The 17,668-nt window shown below is 35.8% G+C and overlaps 1 protein-coding gene across 2 annotated transcripts in view; it reads left to right on the top strand.

Moving 5' to 3' along the window:
• The window catches only part of ADGRB1 (adhesion G protein-coupled receptor B1), a 500,908-nt gene that overhangs the window by 480,626 nt on the left and 2,614 nt on the right, over positions 1-17,668 (top strand). For both annotated transcript variants that reach the window (XM_063451001.1, XM_063451000.1), the window contains exons 25-31: positions 8,886-9,057; positions 10,626-10,721; positions 13,889-13,954; positions 14,887-14,926; positions 15,421-16,067; positions 16,937-16,972; positions 17,224-17,328. In XM_063451001.1, the coding sequence (XP_063307071.1) occupies positions 8,886-9,057; positions 10,626-10,721; positions 13,889-13,954; positions 14,887-14,926; positions 15,421-16,067; positions 16,937-16,972; positions 17,224-17,328 (1,162 nt within the window). The remainder of the gene's footprint in view (positions 1-8,885; positions 9,058-10,625; positions 10,722-13,888; positions 13,955-14,886; positions 14,927-15,420; positions 16,068-16,936; positions 16,973-17,223; positions 17,329-17,668) is intronic.

Genomic DNA, 17,668 nt, shown 5'->3' with positions numbered 1-17,668 from the left:
CACATTCATTTATTGCACTTATTGCACTTTATTGATATAATAAAGTTCAGTGTGTGATTTCATACACATCTCTCAACATTCATTCCATTTCATCATGTAGAACTGACAATGACAGTGTGTTTGGTTTGCTTTTTTTTTTTTGTATTGCGATCATATATGTAGCCTATGGCTAGGTCTCTTTCAGTACAAATAGTCTTACCTTAAGCTACCATCATTTAATTTGTTTAAGAAATTTTATCGACAAATGATTACTGATAGAAGTTGTACATGTTTGCACCAACCTCTCCTTCCTTCTCAATCCATTACCTGTTTTGAAACTGTTTAACATAAGAATAAAACGGAAAAGAGAAAAACATACAAAACATGATATAATAAAAATATTTTAGGTAGATTAACAGTTTGATATGAAAAACGAGACAGGAATATTCTGAAGTGATCCAAATGTTGACACCAAATCTCTATTTTGTAATTAATATTTTAAGTCTCTATATTATAAACCTTATTTTATATTGAAAAAAAAAAAAAAAGGTGTTCTATTCCCCTATAAATTAGTGGCTATTTTGATTTGCACTTATACTAACATTCTGTAATAAATATTCAAATGGCACACAGATTTGCCATCATGCCTTTATAGGATCCTGTAAAGGTATTTGATCTCAGCGAAGGATTTGTTGGCTTTAGAAGAAGTCAGTAAAATGCTGTGACTGTGGTTACTATTTTTTTACGGAGTGGTGTTGTGTTTTACAGCGCTTTACCACAGGATAGTAGAAAATGTGAAAAACCACTAGCTGAAGTGCATAATTTGACTAATCGATGCAGAAGGTATGCGTTCTCTAACAGAATGCTTTGTGAAGTGGGTGCAAGTGGTTGTACGGAATGCTAGATGGTTTGAGGCCCTTGTGTCGTTTTGTGCCGTCTGTTAAAAACATGAATTCTGTACGCAATTTAAACTGTTGTACAGGAGAGTCTTGGAAGCCACTACTTAAGAACTCCACTTGATAATAGTCAATAGTTAATCCACAGATGTAACCCTACTTATCTCGCTCTGCTTCCTGTTTATTTGTCATATTTGGACCCTTTGACTTGTCTTTTTGTTTCCTTTTGGAGAAATGTTGAAGGAGAAAGGCTAGAAACATGAGTTACGACTAGATTTGTAAAAAGAAGGATAACAGTTTCATTAGGAAATGGCAAAAATGTGTTTATAATATGACTTTTTTTGGAAAATAAAAATTAAGAAACAGATTGTATCACTGTATCCAGAGCCACTTATGAAATACTTATCAAAATACACCTATTAAATGATACTTACAATGGAGCACATCTCGCATTATGTGTGCGTCAATATATTTTATTCTGCACCTGATAGATAACACCAGGCACATGTGGTCGCTGACTGCAATATCATCCATGAATGCAATGGCTATAATGTAACCCATTTATACATATACTGTGATAAGGCCATGGCAGGAAGAGCCACTACAATGCTTTTACAGGGTGTTTATTTACAAAACCAACATTTTTTTTAACATCCAGGGTAATCTTTCCCCTTTAAGACATAAATAAAAAAGCAAAAATTAAAAATTAAAACTCCTCCTATTAGGAGACTAACTAAACAGGGGCATTTCCTTTCTAACAGTAAACATCTCAAAGTTTACTTCTCACTCGGGCTCAGTTTCACTCTTTCTGTGTCTGTGATCAGCAGCTTAGTGAGCCAATCTCAGGCTAAATAGTGCCAGACAGTGTTAATTAAGTATTAACCCCAGAAGCATGGAAAAAGTGCACTTTCCATATGCCGATGTATGTACCTGACCTTGATTAACCTGCCTCCAGTGACCCTTTCACAATACATATTTAATGTCACAGCTCTTACTTTGTCACATTATGCTTAATGTTTTCTTGTCTTTTTAACCCCACTACATAAGCATATGTTGTTTTGATTTTGGTGCTTTCACTCGTAGATTTAGATAGGAGAGAAAAATAAACAACTCAGCACACAAAATATAATAGTGGAAAATATTTCTACCTCCTTTCTACCTCAGCAGAACATATTGTTTTATGTCTAGATGTCTATATGGGATGACGGCCATTAGATTCATATGGAATGTTTTTTTGAATCTGCTCAGGAGCTATTATCCAGGAGTGTATTTAGCCGACAGTGATGTTCCTTGTAGATAATGTTCTGTGTTGTCCTGGATTTCACCATTGTGTTGTTTGTTTTTTGTTAGGGGAACAAGCGGTATTCTTAAAGTTCATGGCTTACGTCATTTGTTTTCAATGTTCCTCTTGATTCTGAAGCTCTGCTGAAGAGTAAAAGGATTTTACCAAATGGTAAAGTGCTGTTCCAGTTTGATTGTGAGGAGTGTTCAAATTTCAATCATGAATTCTTAGTAAATTGTAGAATTCACGCTATCCCAGACAACATGTAAACATACAGTGTGGTATACAAACAGTTCTAGAGGAAGTAAAGTGCTGACTGTGCATGCTGCGAGTTTACCCCTCAGCTCTTGACATTACTGAAATTGTCTGTCTCTTCATCCACAGTAAGAAATTCTTTGCTGTCTTTGAATTTTCATCATATAATGAGCGAAAAAAGTAGGCAATTTTACTGTAATTTGTGGGTAGATGTTTCCATAATATTAAGTTAAAATATTATCGATTTGTCTGCCTGCAAAAAAAAAAAAAACCTATTGGCAAAACGTTGCCCTCCGTGGGCCATTGTGCGGTTTCTCATCTTGCGAATGATTCTGAAAGGCTGGAATCATTTTGTAGCGTATATTTCCTGCTACTCAATGGGCATAATAGGGAAAATGGCAATGAAATTGCAGAGTTTGTCAGGAAAATGGTTTTTATCATCGTTTCAGCATTTATACTGCAGAAATAGACCATTACCTGTGGCAATCTCGCACAGAATTGACACTATCTCGGAAAATGTTTCTGACAGGATTACCTTAGTTTAGGTTCCATTGTGACATCATGTCATAAAATAGTACATTACCTTTCCTGTCTCCTTCGCTTAAACTTCAACAACAGACTATGATTCTGCTACAGCCTTTATTTAACTTAAAATTGTCCTTTGCAATATCTCATGGTTGGCGCTTCGTGACAATTTTACTTGACCCTGTTCGCCCAGGTACATGATGCCTGCCATTAATGTCTCGTTCTTTAAAAGTGGTCTATATTAATACCAGTGTCCTCCTACACTGAAGCCTGCCCTCTACTGGTCAGTTACTAATATTTATAATTTTTATATCCCTGCCTGCTCTATGACCATATTATATGACCATACCACGGGATGTCAGGAAATATCTCCATATGTTTCTAAACAAAGCCTTAACTATGCACTCATAGTTTCCCATTCTAAAGAAGTTATTAAACAGCAAACGTCTTATCCTGATCTGTCTGAACAGCTAGCACCACTTTGAGTCCTTGCTCAGATCTAATTATACAACCTTCGCTATATATGGCACTTCTTGTGCGCATGCGCAGTGAGATAAGTTAGATAAAGTCAGTTGACATTTCAGGGGAAATTATAGTTCAGCATAAATATTAGTTTTATGAAGTGACAGTACAGATTTAATCATCCAATTGCATATTATTACAAGTATGCTATTATAAATATTAATTTATCTTGCAATTATAGTTTTTTTGAATAATCGGGAGTTAGAACAAAACTAGATCCAAATCAGCCATCCTTTGCCTGGAATGCACATCATGTTCTTCAGGTATCCTAGCAATTGTCAACGTTAAGTAGTTTTCTGTAACTCCACCACTCACACCTTGCAAAGGAGACCCCATTTCACCAAGGGAAGCATCAAATGGAGCCTCTAAAAAAGGTTATTTAGATCATTATTGTCCTAATTTACTAAAAATAAATATGCGGCAGGCTGAAGCCATATGCGGTAGGCTAAAAATTTTAAATACGTCTTAATCTATTTGTAATTTTTCAAAATGTTTAGCAGAACTAGTTATATTTTGAATAAAGATAAGATGAATGATTTGCTTAACTAAATACTTTGTTATAGAGATAGATGAGATCCTTACACGTTACTGCTAAACAAGAGTACCTGAATGCATATTGCTATGATTAATATTATTTGAAAAACTGCTTGAGTGAACAGCTCCTGATTTATTGGGAGAGTCATAATTGATATATGTACATACATTTTATTTTACTCATACATTTCCGAAAGGCTTATAACATTTTTACTGCCCAGTCTAAATTCGGGAGATTTATCCACGTTAACTTAAAGATCGTCCATAAAACATGCAAAGTAGAGAAATAAGTTAAGAAATATTCATAACAATGAGCAGAATGGATTAACCAGATTCAGGTGAATGACTCGTTAATTGTACAGTTTATAGAACATTCACTATTATGAATACTGAAACAGTAAAAGTATATATTTAGAAATATTTTACACAAGACTTACCAATTGATTGAGGGATACTTCTACAATCCTAATAGGTTAGGTTATGCAGGGTTTGTGCCCAATGGCCAGAGAATGCTTAGATCTCAAATTATACAATCATACGTGTGTGAAAAAGAATAAAGAGAAAAAAAATGTGAAATAAAATTCAGATTGTAAATGTAATAAGGTGACAAAGCGAACGGCTGTAAACAAGAAATCACAGTATCCTAAAGAGAACTGTATAATCAAAAAAAAACATACAATCTTTTCGGGGAAGGCAGCTTTTGGCACTGCAGATGTTGAGGACTACATCACACCTGATGCTTTGCCAGCATATTGGCTGTAAGAGTATTATGGGAGATATACTTCTCAACATCTGGAGGGTCGAAGGTTACCCTGATCTATGTTTATCCCTCAGCCACCAGATACCTGTCCCTTGGCAGTTACATAATGCCAGAAGTTTTTTCTCCCCATGCTATGACAATGTTTCCAAACTATGTGACATTATTGATTGAGAAACATTCGGTACCAGACCTTTTCCGAGGCTGATGTATTTCTACAGGAAAGAGTTTGAATCAAAGTCCTTTTCTCTGTCAATCCCTGGTTGTCTTGTGTTGTCAACGGATGCAAAACAAACGTATCCCACATCAGCTGAAGTCTAGTGATTCAGAGATATCATAGATACATGTTGAAGGCTCTTTATATCAGTTTGTTGGTTTTGCATTTAATGTGCGTTGTCTGTTCAGTGTTTTCAAGATAGTGTTTTGTATGTGGATATTATAATGTAACATCTTGTATTGAGAGACTCTCAACGTTGTTATTGCTAGTAACTTCGAATATGATAAAAAGTATAAAACGATCTTTTATATTATATGTTGTACAATCTAGCATACTTGTACAAAATCTCAGTCCATTAACATTTCTTTACATAAATTCATACTCTTCACCAGAGCTAAAAAAAATCTACCAATCATTCCTTGCAACAACAAAAAAAAAAGCACTGGAATATTCAATATATTTATAGAAAAAAAAAAGTTGCTTGTTTTAGTTCAGCAAACACAGCAGGGCCCTAGGGTATCACAAAATAATGTGTGCTACACTGGAACACAAAACTCTGTTACGGCTGTTAATCTGAATAAACATTTCTACAAATATGTATTCTACATTGTCGCTCCAATAGTTTATTTTGCTGTGTCTGTCTTCCTAGAATATTCATGTTTTGCTTAATGTTAATATATATTTCAAAGTCATTTCGCTCAAAATAATGTTTAGAAAAAAAATGATAGATCAAGAATTGTCAGTTATTTGACTTATGTGGGAAGTGGGGTTATGTATAGGCAGTAAATGTGTTTCGGAATTCTACGAGTTGAGCAATCACCGTGGAAACTGATGGGATTGAAAGTGATCTCTGCACTAAAGCTTTGTTCTTTAGACGTAACTCCATAACATTGTTTGCCTGTCGAGCTACAATCCCAGTAAATCTCAGACAGTTGTAGGCCAGTCAGCTGTAATTGCAGCAAAAGGTGCTGCTTTGGGTTAGCTGCTATAGAATGAAGACATTAAATGACAAGTCAAACGTGACATCTACCAAGTTAACAGACCACAAATTTCATCCATCAGAGTTCTTCTTTCAATTTATTTTTGTGCTTTTTTTTTCTTTCTTTGCATGTTCACGTATGTCTTTATATTAACCTCATTTGTGACATAAATGGTGACTATGGCAGATTTCTCTCTGAAAATGTCTGCCGTCGGGCTCGAAACAATCTTGCTGCATTTTCTCGGGCTGAGATTGTCATCCCTAAAGCTCATAATTAGGCTGGAAATAAATGTCTTAAAAAGCCAACTGACCTTTTCATAAAACATTTATGTGAAAATAAGATTTGAGTTTTGGCTGATCAAAAATAAATTGACTTTATCTGGTGATTACTTTTTTTTTTTTAAATTAGCAAAGTTTCACATGTCTCACTTTTCATTTATGGGGTTATTCAAAATTTAACTGAAAATTTAAAGCAAAAAGTCCTTTTTTTCCATTATGTCGATTCGATCATGTCCATTACCCCAAATCAATTAAGGACAAGATTGGCGCTGCTGATGTTTTGAGACCTTCAGGAGGAATTATGGGAAATACAGTTCACAAAACTCGGTAGTACCAACATTTTTCATATGTTCCATAACTGGAATTGTTGGTCTTACATGTTGAGCTTTGTAGACACACTCCAAACGTTCTCTTTCTTTGCTCATTTTAAAAATAAATTAAAATTAAAAGATGGGTAATAAATCGGATTTATTGCATACTGGTTTTCCTGTTTTATGATAAAGTGACGTTTTATTCACCCACGCATTTGCTTGATTTGTTTATTTGAAACGATTGTTGCGTGTTTTTGTATTATTTCTGTATACAGTTGTAGCCACACTCACCATTTGAGTCTCTGTAATTATAATCTGACAATCCGTTTCCAATAATTAGCATGGATATGTTTTGAGCAAAGTCTCTTAATCAATCAGATTTTAAGTCTGGCTACATTTGTATTAAGTATTGCTGTCAAATGTAAACTTGAATTCCTTTTTTTAATTGTTCTTTTCATTGGGCATTATTTTGTGGCAGTGTTCCCGTTGTTCTAACAGTGGCTATTTGTTTCACTGTCAGTTATGGAGATTGGGATTTACTTGTATTGCCAAACCAATGCAACATAGAACAAGTCTTTAAAACACAGATATTAATAATATTGGTTAAGAAATTAAATAGTCTAGATCATCACCAAAATGTAAAAAGCTGTTTTAATTTAATAGTAGTGTCCATGCAAGTTACACATTCAGCTTTTTTGCAGTAATTTCCACCAAGTTGACTTTTGGTTTATTGACCAAACAGTAAGTCATGGAAAGCCTACAGCAGATTGCATACTTTAGAACATCATAGTTGGGTTGGACAAAGTTCCTATCTCAGCTATTTTATCTTTACAACATTTCTCCAATTCAGCATAGAGCCTTGAATATAGCGTGTTTAATCCACAGGTAAATCACCGTTGGATTGATTTGTTCATTTGCAGCTGAAACTCTTGTGCACACGTCTAATGTCAATAATATACAAAAGTGTAGACTTGTGGTTCTTCCTAGAGTCCATAAAACCATGTTTACCACTCATACCCCTAAAATTAAATGGTCCCTCTTTGCCCATTTGGTATGTTGGGAGGTATGCCTCAATGATTTGTAATTTATCTAAGCTGGATAGTCTAATACTAGCACACCTAAAGACATACACTATACAGGGTATCATTAAGCATATAAAACAGCATTTCTATCTCTTACCTCCCAACTTTGGAAGGTATGCAGATTAAAACAGGTGGGCGTGCTTGAGCGTGGCTGTCACTAGTGATGTAACTATTGTCCCCAGCGATGCCCATAATCAACAGATCTGCATAGAAAAGGTTCAGGCCCACCCACTGAAGGACTTAAGGGTCCTGTCTGGACATCCCTTATTTTTAGGATGCTGTGCTGCCCAAGAACAGGTCCTCGGAGTCCAAGAGTCAGAGTCCTCAGATGTGGGACACCAGGGAACTAAATTGGGACAGAGGGTCAGCACCCAGAAATTGGACTGTCCCATTGAAATTTAGGTTCCTGCTATCTTCAGTGTGATTTCCTGTATTTTTTGGCATTCGGAAATCCAGTCAATATTAATGCATTGCCTATCCTTTTTTCAGATAATCGATCTCTAATAAATGATTTCTCTGGCAGCCAGGAGCTCAATATAAAGCAGTGGTGGTAAAGGCTAAGAGCTTATGAGATCGGAAATATCTTGTCATCAATTTATTATAAGTGAGCTTGTAAGATTTTATGGCTATGGCTTACTGCTAATATAGCTAAACAAATACAATATTAAAGTGACGATTTACATCCAAATCATGGCTGACCTGAAACAAGTTTTCTCTAAGAGCCTAAACTATTTATTGAATAGAACTAAAGGTTATGTTGTACCCAACATACGCACCATGAAGACCAGAATCACGTTGATCTATTACCAAGTAATTTAGAGAGAATATTTTCTACATTTTGGTGATGTGTTACCTTGTATATTTTCAGAACAAAAGTATACATACAAATATACATCCAGTAGAGGAGCATAGACTAATCTCCACTGGAGTCATGAGAATCTAAATTTAAATTTTAAAATTTAATTTGGAATTATTTAAACTGGGGTAGATTCTACAAAAACAGGATTAGATGCATATATATATATATATATATATATAGTTTTTTTTATTTGAAACAATACAATTTTCCATGTATTGCAGCTGTTATACATTTTATAAGTTAGCATTAACTATAACAGTTTTTAAATTTTTACATTACTGAACTGTAGGATTTTCTACATATTTTAGATCCTTCCCTCTCATGCCTTTTTAGATTATAGTGTATCAGATTCTTGGTGATAATAAAAAAGTCTAATGTCATATGTTTGTATGCATATATTATTTCCAGGGCTTCTCTGTGGAGCTCTTGTGTGGTCCTACCACTGCTGGCTCTTACGTGGATGTCCGCCGTGTTGGCTATAACAGACAGACGCTCGGCTCTGTTCCAAATACTCTTTGCTGTGTTTGATTCCTTGGAAGGATTTGTGATAGTCATGGTGCACTGCATTCTCCGACGAGAGGTACATTCGGATGATATGTTCAAAGAAAATTAAAGAGGAAATGAAAATTAATATAAAAAAAAAAATTTCTGATTGCTATTATGTTTGATGTACACATGTATATTCTATTTCTTTATCGCAATATCGGTGCTGGAAAGTGACCGTACATTTATGAAGACCTCATGTGAGATAAAAAATGTAGGAAAATAGATTTTTTATTACACTGATCAGCCACGACATTAAAATTACTGATTGGTAAGGTGAATAACATTGATGATATCATTACAATGGCACCTTTCAAGGGGTGGGCTATTTTAGGCAGCATGTGAACAATCAGTTCAGTGTTGAAAGCAGGAAAAATCATCAAGCGAAAAGATCGGAGTGACTTTGACAAGGGCCAAATTGTGATGGCTAGATGACTCGGTCAAAACATTACCAAAATGGCAAGTCTTGTGGGGTGTTCCTGGTATGCAGTGGCTCATACATACCAAACGTGGAACAAAAAAGGATAACCGGTAAACCAGCATCAAAGTCAATGGCGTCCAAGGTTCATTGATGTACGTGGGGAGTTAAGGCTAGCCCGTCTGGTCCAATCATAAAGAAGAGCTACTGTAGCTCAAATTGCTAAAAAAATTAACGCTGTCCATGATAAAACAGTGTCAGAACACATACTGAATCACAGTCCTGTTCACCGCTGCGTCTTCAATGAAGATGAAAGCAACAGAACTGGTTCATGGAGCAATGGAAGAAGAGTGCCTCGTCTGATGAATCATGTATTATTTTACACCAAGATGGCCTGGTGCGTGTGTGTCGTTAACCAGGTGAAGAGATGGGATGCACTATGGGAAGAAGGCAGGCCGGTGGAAGCAGTATTATGCCTCAGGCAATGTTCTGCTGGGAAACCTTGGGTCCTGGCATTGATGTGGATTTTACTTTGACACGTACCACTTACCTGAAGATTGTTGCAGATCACATACACCAATGGTGTTCAATGATGGCAGTGGCCTTCTTTCAGCAGGATAATGCTTCCTGCCACACTGCACAAATTGTTCAGGAGTTTGTTTGAGGAACATGACAAATAGTTCAAGGTGTTAATTTGGCCTTCTAATTCCCTAGTTCTCAATCCATGGGATGTGGGATGTGCTGTAACAACAAATCCGATCCATGAAGGCCCCATCTCGTAAAGAATCTCCTGCTAATAGGACACATTCAGAGGTCTTATGGAATCTATGCTTTGATGCATCAGTGCTGATTTGGCAGCACATGGGGGACCTACACTTTAGTAGGCCAGTGGTTTTAATGTTGTGGCTGGTCAGTGTATAACAAAAATACTACTCAAAGAGCTACTTTCTTAATACAAGAGAGCATTTGAGAAGACAATATGCAGTGAAAAATACAGATTTTTTTTAGTTTTTTTTCATGATGCTTGATGTATAGGTTTTAGTTATAGCGGTTTTGTCCCCTTTCTGATCTAAACTGCATAAGATAAAACATAAATTTCTTGTATTGACTGTAATTCAGACGCTGATAAAAGTATAAATTATGTACATATTTACTCTGTTTTATTATTTATCACTGTTTGTCTTTAGGTCCAGGATGCTGTAAAGTGTCGTGTAGTTGATCGTCAGGAAGAAGGCAATGGAGATTCTGGTGGTTCGTTTCAGAACGGACATGCACAATTAATGGTAATTTTACTGTTATAGTTTAATTATACTGAAAAGTATCCTCCACTTTGCAAATCATCTTGATATCAAAAACAATGACCCTGCCAATGTCAATGTATGGAAAACGCGCTTCGCGAGAGCTGTAAGAAAAGGAGCTCTGGTCAATGCACAGGGGGTAGTAGCCATTATACTGGCGCATTCATTTTAGGCTAAATGGCAATTAGTTTGAATTTACGCCGATCAGAGGCTAGTCACCTGAATTCTGTAACTCTGAAACACCATATTGACATAAAAAAAAAAATACACTTTATATGCTTAAGGTATGAATATATCTTCTGGTGGGAAGTAACCCTTATTGAGTTGAATTTATAAAAGAGAGAATTTGTGACTCAGGAGTATGGAGAGGGAAAGGGAACAGATGCCAAATGGTCCCAAATGAGTGGAGATATAAACCGAAAAAGGGTTCAATTCAAATAGATATAAAACGTAACCTTTATTAAAGGGACACTCCAGACACCCAGACCACTTCTGCTCATTGGAGTGGTCTGGGTGCCAACTCCCACTACCCTTAACCCTGCAAGTGTAATTATTGCAGTTTTTCATAAACTGCAATATTTACATTGCAGGGTTAACTCCACCTCTAGTGGCTGTCTATTAGACAGCCACTAGAGGTCACTTCCTGGGTTCTAGCACAGGTTTCCTGTGCTAGAGCGTCGCTGGACGTCCTCACGCTGTGTGAGGACCTCCAGCGTCGCTCAAAACCCAATAGGAAAGCATTGAAATGATTTTTCAATGCTTTCCTATGGGGAGACGTAATGCGCATGCGCGGAATTTCCGCGCATGCGCATTAGGTCTCCTCGGCCGGTGAGCGAGATTAGTCTCGCCCACCGACCGACGTAATCACTAGGAGGAGCGTCGCGGAGGCGGAGACAGCAGCGAGGGACATCGCCGCTGTCCCAGGTAAGTGACTGAAGGGGTTTTCACCCCTTCAGTAACCGGGGATTGGTGGGTGGGAGGGAGAGGGACCCTCCAGTGTCAGAAAAATGGATCGTTTTTCTGGCACTGGAGTTTCCCTTTAAGTATATTGATAAAAAATTCCTTATGGTAAATTATTTAATTTTCCGTAAGTGGGGACTCTGATTCAGACTAAATATTTTTAAAATAGAATTTTAGGTGGTAGAACTATTCACTATAACTCACTGGTGTATAAGGTATTTTTTTTATCTTTAGGTTAAGTTTTATATCTATTTGAATTGAACCCTTTTTCGGTTTATATCTCCACTCATTTGGGACCATTTGGCATCTGTTCCCTTTCCCTCTCCATACTCCTGAGTCACAAATTCTCTCTTTTACCATATGGACATATCACCAAACCAATGACTCATGCAACAAACAAACAAGCAAGTGTGTTTGTATGATTTGTGATTCGGGGTTCTGTCCATGGCAAAAAGAAGAAAAAGAGATGATTGATGTGAAAAAAGGTGGCTGATGGTTAGGGGGCAAGAGCAATAAAAACTCTATAGATTTTAATAAATATATTCTTGAACCTAATGCATAGGAAGAACATGATATTTATATTATGTGTATATTTTGCTATACACCAGTTGGCCCATTTTCATGTCATACTCTTTTGTTTTATTTTAATAATTTCCCCGACTATTAACATGGACAATATTCAGACGAGCCGAACCACTAAATGGATGACTGTTGGACTAACCAAACTACATTTTTTTTTTCATAAGAAGTAATTTGGCTGCACCACATTTTTACAACCATGCTCAAGTGATATTCTTAGTATGAACTAAATGGTACACTGTAAGAACCCCAGTAAAACTGTAGCATGTACTATATGACATATTTCGGTGAAATAACCAAGCATGTTTGTAACAAGGATGTGGGCCATCATAAAAAAAATATTTGCCCGCAAGGCAGATTATCAGCTACTGAATAACTAAGTCTCGGATACATAGAGGTTGTGCCGAGTGTGACTGACTCACCAGAATCAGGACACTTGGGAGGTATAGGAAAGAGTTACATCATCACGCTTTGAATCATTTTACGATTCATGAAAAAAAACGAAAAAACTAAGTGATTTTGTAGCATCTGTGAAGAAGGAACATTTAAACAGACACCAAAAACAGATACCAAAAGCTACATTCCTGTTGTCATATTGATTGACTTTGCTAAATTGCCTCTGTACGCTAAACCATTTACAGTATAATTGGTCTGTGAACATTCAATTTAATGGTGGCCTGAAGCTTGAGAAAAGTTAAAAATGATTAAATCAATCATGATGTACATACATTCCAACTTAAGTCAAATATTCTATACACGTAGAACTGAGGCAAAATGCCAAATATGTATTTGACTTGTACTTACTCATTTTGAGTGCTTGGAATATTCAAATATTTTTTCCTGAGGAAAAAAGTGTCTATTAAAAGTTTTCCATCACTTTAGTGGAGTATACTCAGTAGTTAATTCATTCATGAAAAAAATAAAAATAAAGTTAAACGGACACTGAATGGGCCTCTAAATGACAGAGAACTGAGAAGTGAGACTGCAGGAGCATGATCTATACACCGAAACGGCTTCATTAAGCTAAAGTTGTTATGGTGCTTATAGTGTCCCTTTAATTTGCTTCTCAGCTTTCTGATAGCTCCATTCAGTGTTCACAAAAAAACGGAAATAAAACCTTTAAAATATAAGCTCTATATATGTATGATTTCAATTGGATCATGTATAAGAATTTTAGTTGTGTAACAAAGGTACATTTATTTATGCTAAAATAGCAGTGTTGGAAACTATTTGAATTTAGCCTGATTGGAGATGTTTTGTAACTCACTTAGTTTGGCCGAGGTATTTACATGGTTTTTAATTGATCAGAACTCACTGCTAAGTGAACAGAACTTTTTGACTCCATGTAGCATGTATTGTTGAGCAGTGATGGGTAATCTTGGCACCCTAGATGGTAAAGCAGGCTCAGGATCATGGGAAATGTAGTTTACTATAATTTGGGGTACCAGTACTTGTATAATGCAGTTATGCACTAAGCTTAAATATTCAGGTTTTGCTTGATACAAATGCTACAGTTACTGCTACTGCAAAGTCAGAATATGTTACGAGAACATTGCGTTTAGTCGCATGTTGGAATACATCTAACCTTTTTAATTTCTCTGTCCAATTCACAGCTGGAAGAGGCTAGCAATCCTTACATCTGCACAGCCATGGTGGGGCTGAAAGACAAGAAAGTATCGGTAAGATAAACAATTGATGAAATAAAAACGTCCAAAGGGACAGAATCGCCAGTTATTTTTTTATCTTTCCAATGGTGCTGCACATATTTTGCTGAATATAATTCTTTGAGTAAAGCAAGAATCATAGCTAGTGTTATATAAGAACTTTTGTGAGAGGTCCAGCACTGAAACATGGAAGTACAGGGCCAGACATACCACAAGGCCATCAAGGCCACTGCCTCGGGAGGAATTCAGGAGAGGGATGGTAACACACAACCTCTCAAACAGCCTCCATCCTCTCCCAGCCCTGCCCCACTTATCATCCAACCACCTACCTAGTCACTTTCACCATTCACATTTATATATATATATATATATATATATATATATATATATATATATATAGTGGGGTACATTAAGGATACTGGCCTTAACCCGTGTCTGTCGATGTCTAGAAGTACACCATGCAGGCTACATTGAAAGAAAACATGCTCTATGCGAAATGCAAGTGTACAAACACCACCCAGAAATAACTGGTTTAGTTGTCTTTTTCCACCTATATTTTCTCTGGTCTGGTTATATAGTTACTATGCAATATGTAGTGGAACTTTTCACATATATCTGTTTCAAAGTCACATGATACAAACGATACATTAATAATTGGAAAAGAAATGACTGAATGTGTTGTAAGTCTATGTCTATTAACCAGAAAATACCTTTTTAAAATAAAATATAAACTGACTTGCCTGCTTGTTATATCCCCTTAACATATGAGGTGGAACTGCACCTTTAATGGCATAATAGACCACAATAGTTTTTTTTTTACTATACAAGCCAACTTCCATGAAATAGTAGCTTTTTTTATGCAGTTCTGTGAATGCCGTGATTGGATTAGATCTCTGTTAATTCTAATTGTTATTATTCTCCTATAACAGTTCTGTTTCTTTTTGCAGTCTGAATTTGAAAAAGACGTAGACTTGGCTTGTCGATCAGGTAAGATAAGTTAAGATATCTGTGAACTTTCAATATGTTTAAACCGATATCTCAACTTCAAACACAAATTATAATCTTTCTATTAGGGCAACATATTAACTAAAAAAAATAAAAAAAAAATCACAGATTACATTTCAAAAATATATTTTTTCTTGATAATTGAATTAGGTTAATTTACTAACTACCTTTTTTATTTCCAGTGATGGGTTAGTGTTTTAACAAATATTAAAAACAATAAGAAATAATAAATAAAATACAATGTAAACAACATAAAACTGTTGTAGATCTGTCAAATGTTAAAATATGGATCTTTCATACAAAATATTTTTCACTGTGCACAAGTCTAATAATTAGTACAAGCACAGAGTTCATTGTTTCGATATCCATTGATACTGTAAAAAAAATTGGAGATAACCTTGTTGGACTTTTAGTGGCTGGTTGAAATAAAACATTGGAATTGCTCACTTACTTTTTTTTTTTTTTTTTTTGTTTAGCTCTAAATAAGGATATTTCATCATGTAGAACCTCTACAATAACAGGGACATTAAAACGACCCTCTCTACAGGATGAGGAAAAGATGAAAATGAGCCATCAGAAAGGATCAAACTTTAATAGTCTTCCTTCCAATGTGTCAAAAATGCATCTTCAAGGATCTCCGTATCTAGGAGGCATCAATCTGAATGAGTTCAGCAATCATACGCTCACTCTTAAAAAGGACAAAACTCAACCACCCAAGCCAATTTATATGTGTGAAGGAGATATCTTCAAAAAGTTGGACTCAGAACTCACCAGAGCTCAAGAACAGTCAATGGACACAAGTTATGTTATTTTACCAAGTAACACATCAACTCTTAGAGCAAAGCCGAAAGATGACAGTAAATACAGTGTGAACATTGATCAGATGCCTCAGACCAGACTCATACACCTGAACATGGCAGATCCCAGTTACATGGTTAAAAGTCCTCCAAGAGAACGTATAGGTATAAAATGTGCAGAACAGGGATCACCAATGCAAAAACAACAGATCCATCCCAGTGAGTCGCAGATTGCTATGGGTCTTTGTGATAAAATGGACTTAGGGACCTCAGGAATTACGTCAAAGACTGAATCTATCTCTACACTTTCTATGAGCTCCTTAGAGGTAAGAAGCCTCTGAGAATGGACTGGGGAAAAAAAAAAGGGATGGGCAGTTGAAAAGGGGTGGGTATCGAAATTATACATTTATTTTTAACCCATTGAATACAAACATACATAAATAACATTAAAAAACTCTTGCAGAAATATATAACAATCAGTAGCCACTATTATGGAAAATGTAAGTGCCTCATGTCATGTTTTTTTAAATCAAATTTAGCATATTTTCCAGTAAAAAATATAGAACATTTTAAACCTCAAAAACATACCTTGAATTTAGTATTTGTTTTAAGATCCATCTTAATTGTATTTACTTTAGTCAACTTTAAAGGTCAAATAAAATAGCCGACTCCGAGATATTTAAACTATAGCTTTGTCCATTGAACTATCTCATGGTTTCAGGATCCTGTTAAGAAAAATTGCCTTCAAGACTGCGGACACACACTAGTGACTTCAATATTATATTTTGGAACTGAATAAGTATTTTTTCAGCAGAAAAAAGTATTTTAATATTTTCCCTGATATTACTGCTTATATCAGTTCTTATACATACTCAATGATCTCCTTGAGGGATGTCAACATGGTCAACATGGGAAGAAAGGGACATGGAGGGTTTTGAACTAGGGGAGAGATACTTGGAAAGATTGTGACTAGGAGCCATCCAAATTGTAGACTAAAACATGTCAGTTGGAGATTTTTGTAATTAAGCCATTTTGACTGAAAATTTACAATTACCTTTTCAATTCCAGATGATTCACAGTTTTATCTCACTGTTTCTTTACTGCAAACTAATTGAATGTGTCCTATTAACTGAGCTGGATTACCCTGCGAATTAATTGAACTAAAACACCTGTTCGACTTGTCTTTCCTTTACAGAGAAGAAAATCTCGATACGCTGAGTTAGATTTTGAGGTGAGACAATTTACTGTCGTTTTCATTTTGTTTGTCCCTCCACTGATCTTAGATGTTTCTGCATTTCATTTATATTTTTATTTAATATTCCATTTACATCCAATCATTTATTTAATCCTCCAGACAAGGTTTCTGCGTAAATATTAGGAAAAGTAGACATTTTGATAGTTCACATGCATTATGTAGGTGGCCTCATTGGTTTCAATATTCTCCATGCCTTAATGCATTTTTATGGGTTTTTTTTATTCCAGAAAATTATGCACACCAGGAAACGACACCAGGACATGTTCCAGGACTTAAACCGAAAGCTTCAGCATGCAGAGAAAGAAAAAGAATCCCCAACGGCTGAAAGCAAGGTATCTGAATGAAAAACAAATGGGTTTATTTACCATTTATTTATGTTCTCTAAGGTGTTTTAGATGGGCTGGTTCCCCGTGAAATTTTCACATGGGATAATTACTAATTTTACTCAGATCCAACTTGGTCACAGCACAGACACTATGATAAACAGCTTTATTCAGGAACCAAGAGCCAGGTGCTTAAGAATCTCCCTGGTCTGGTATTTCTTAGTACGCTGTGCAATCTGATGATTGACCACTTAACATCTTTGAAGAGGAGCAAGAGACATTGCAGATATCTCATGAACCAGTAATTTCATTTATTGATATAACTCACTGAGTGACACTCATGCAAAGG

The sequence above is a fragment of the Pelobates fuscus genome, chromosome 4, assembly GCF_036172605.1.
Source record: "Pelobates fuscus isolate aPelFus1 chromosome 4, aPelFus1.pri, whole genome shotgun sequence".
NCBI classification, from domain to species: domain Eukaryota; kingdom Metazoa; phylum Chordata; class Amphibia; order Anura; family Pelobatidae; genus Pelobates; species Pelobates fuscus.
The sequence above is the reverse complement of the archived record's forward strand: the minus strand, read 5'-3'. Positions and strand labels throughout refer to the sequence as shown.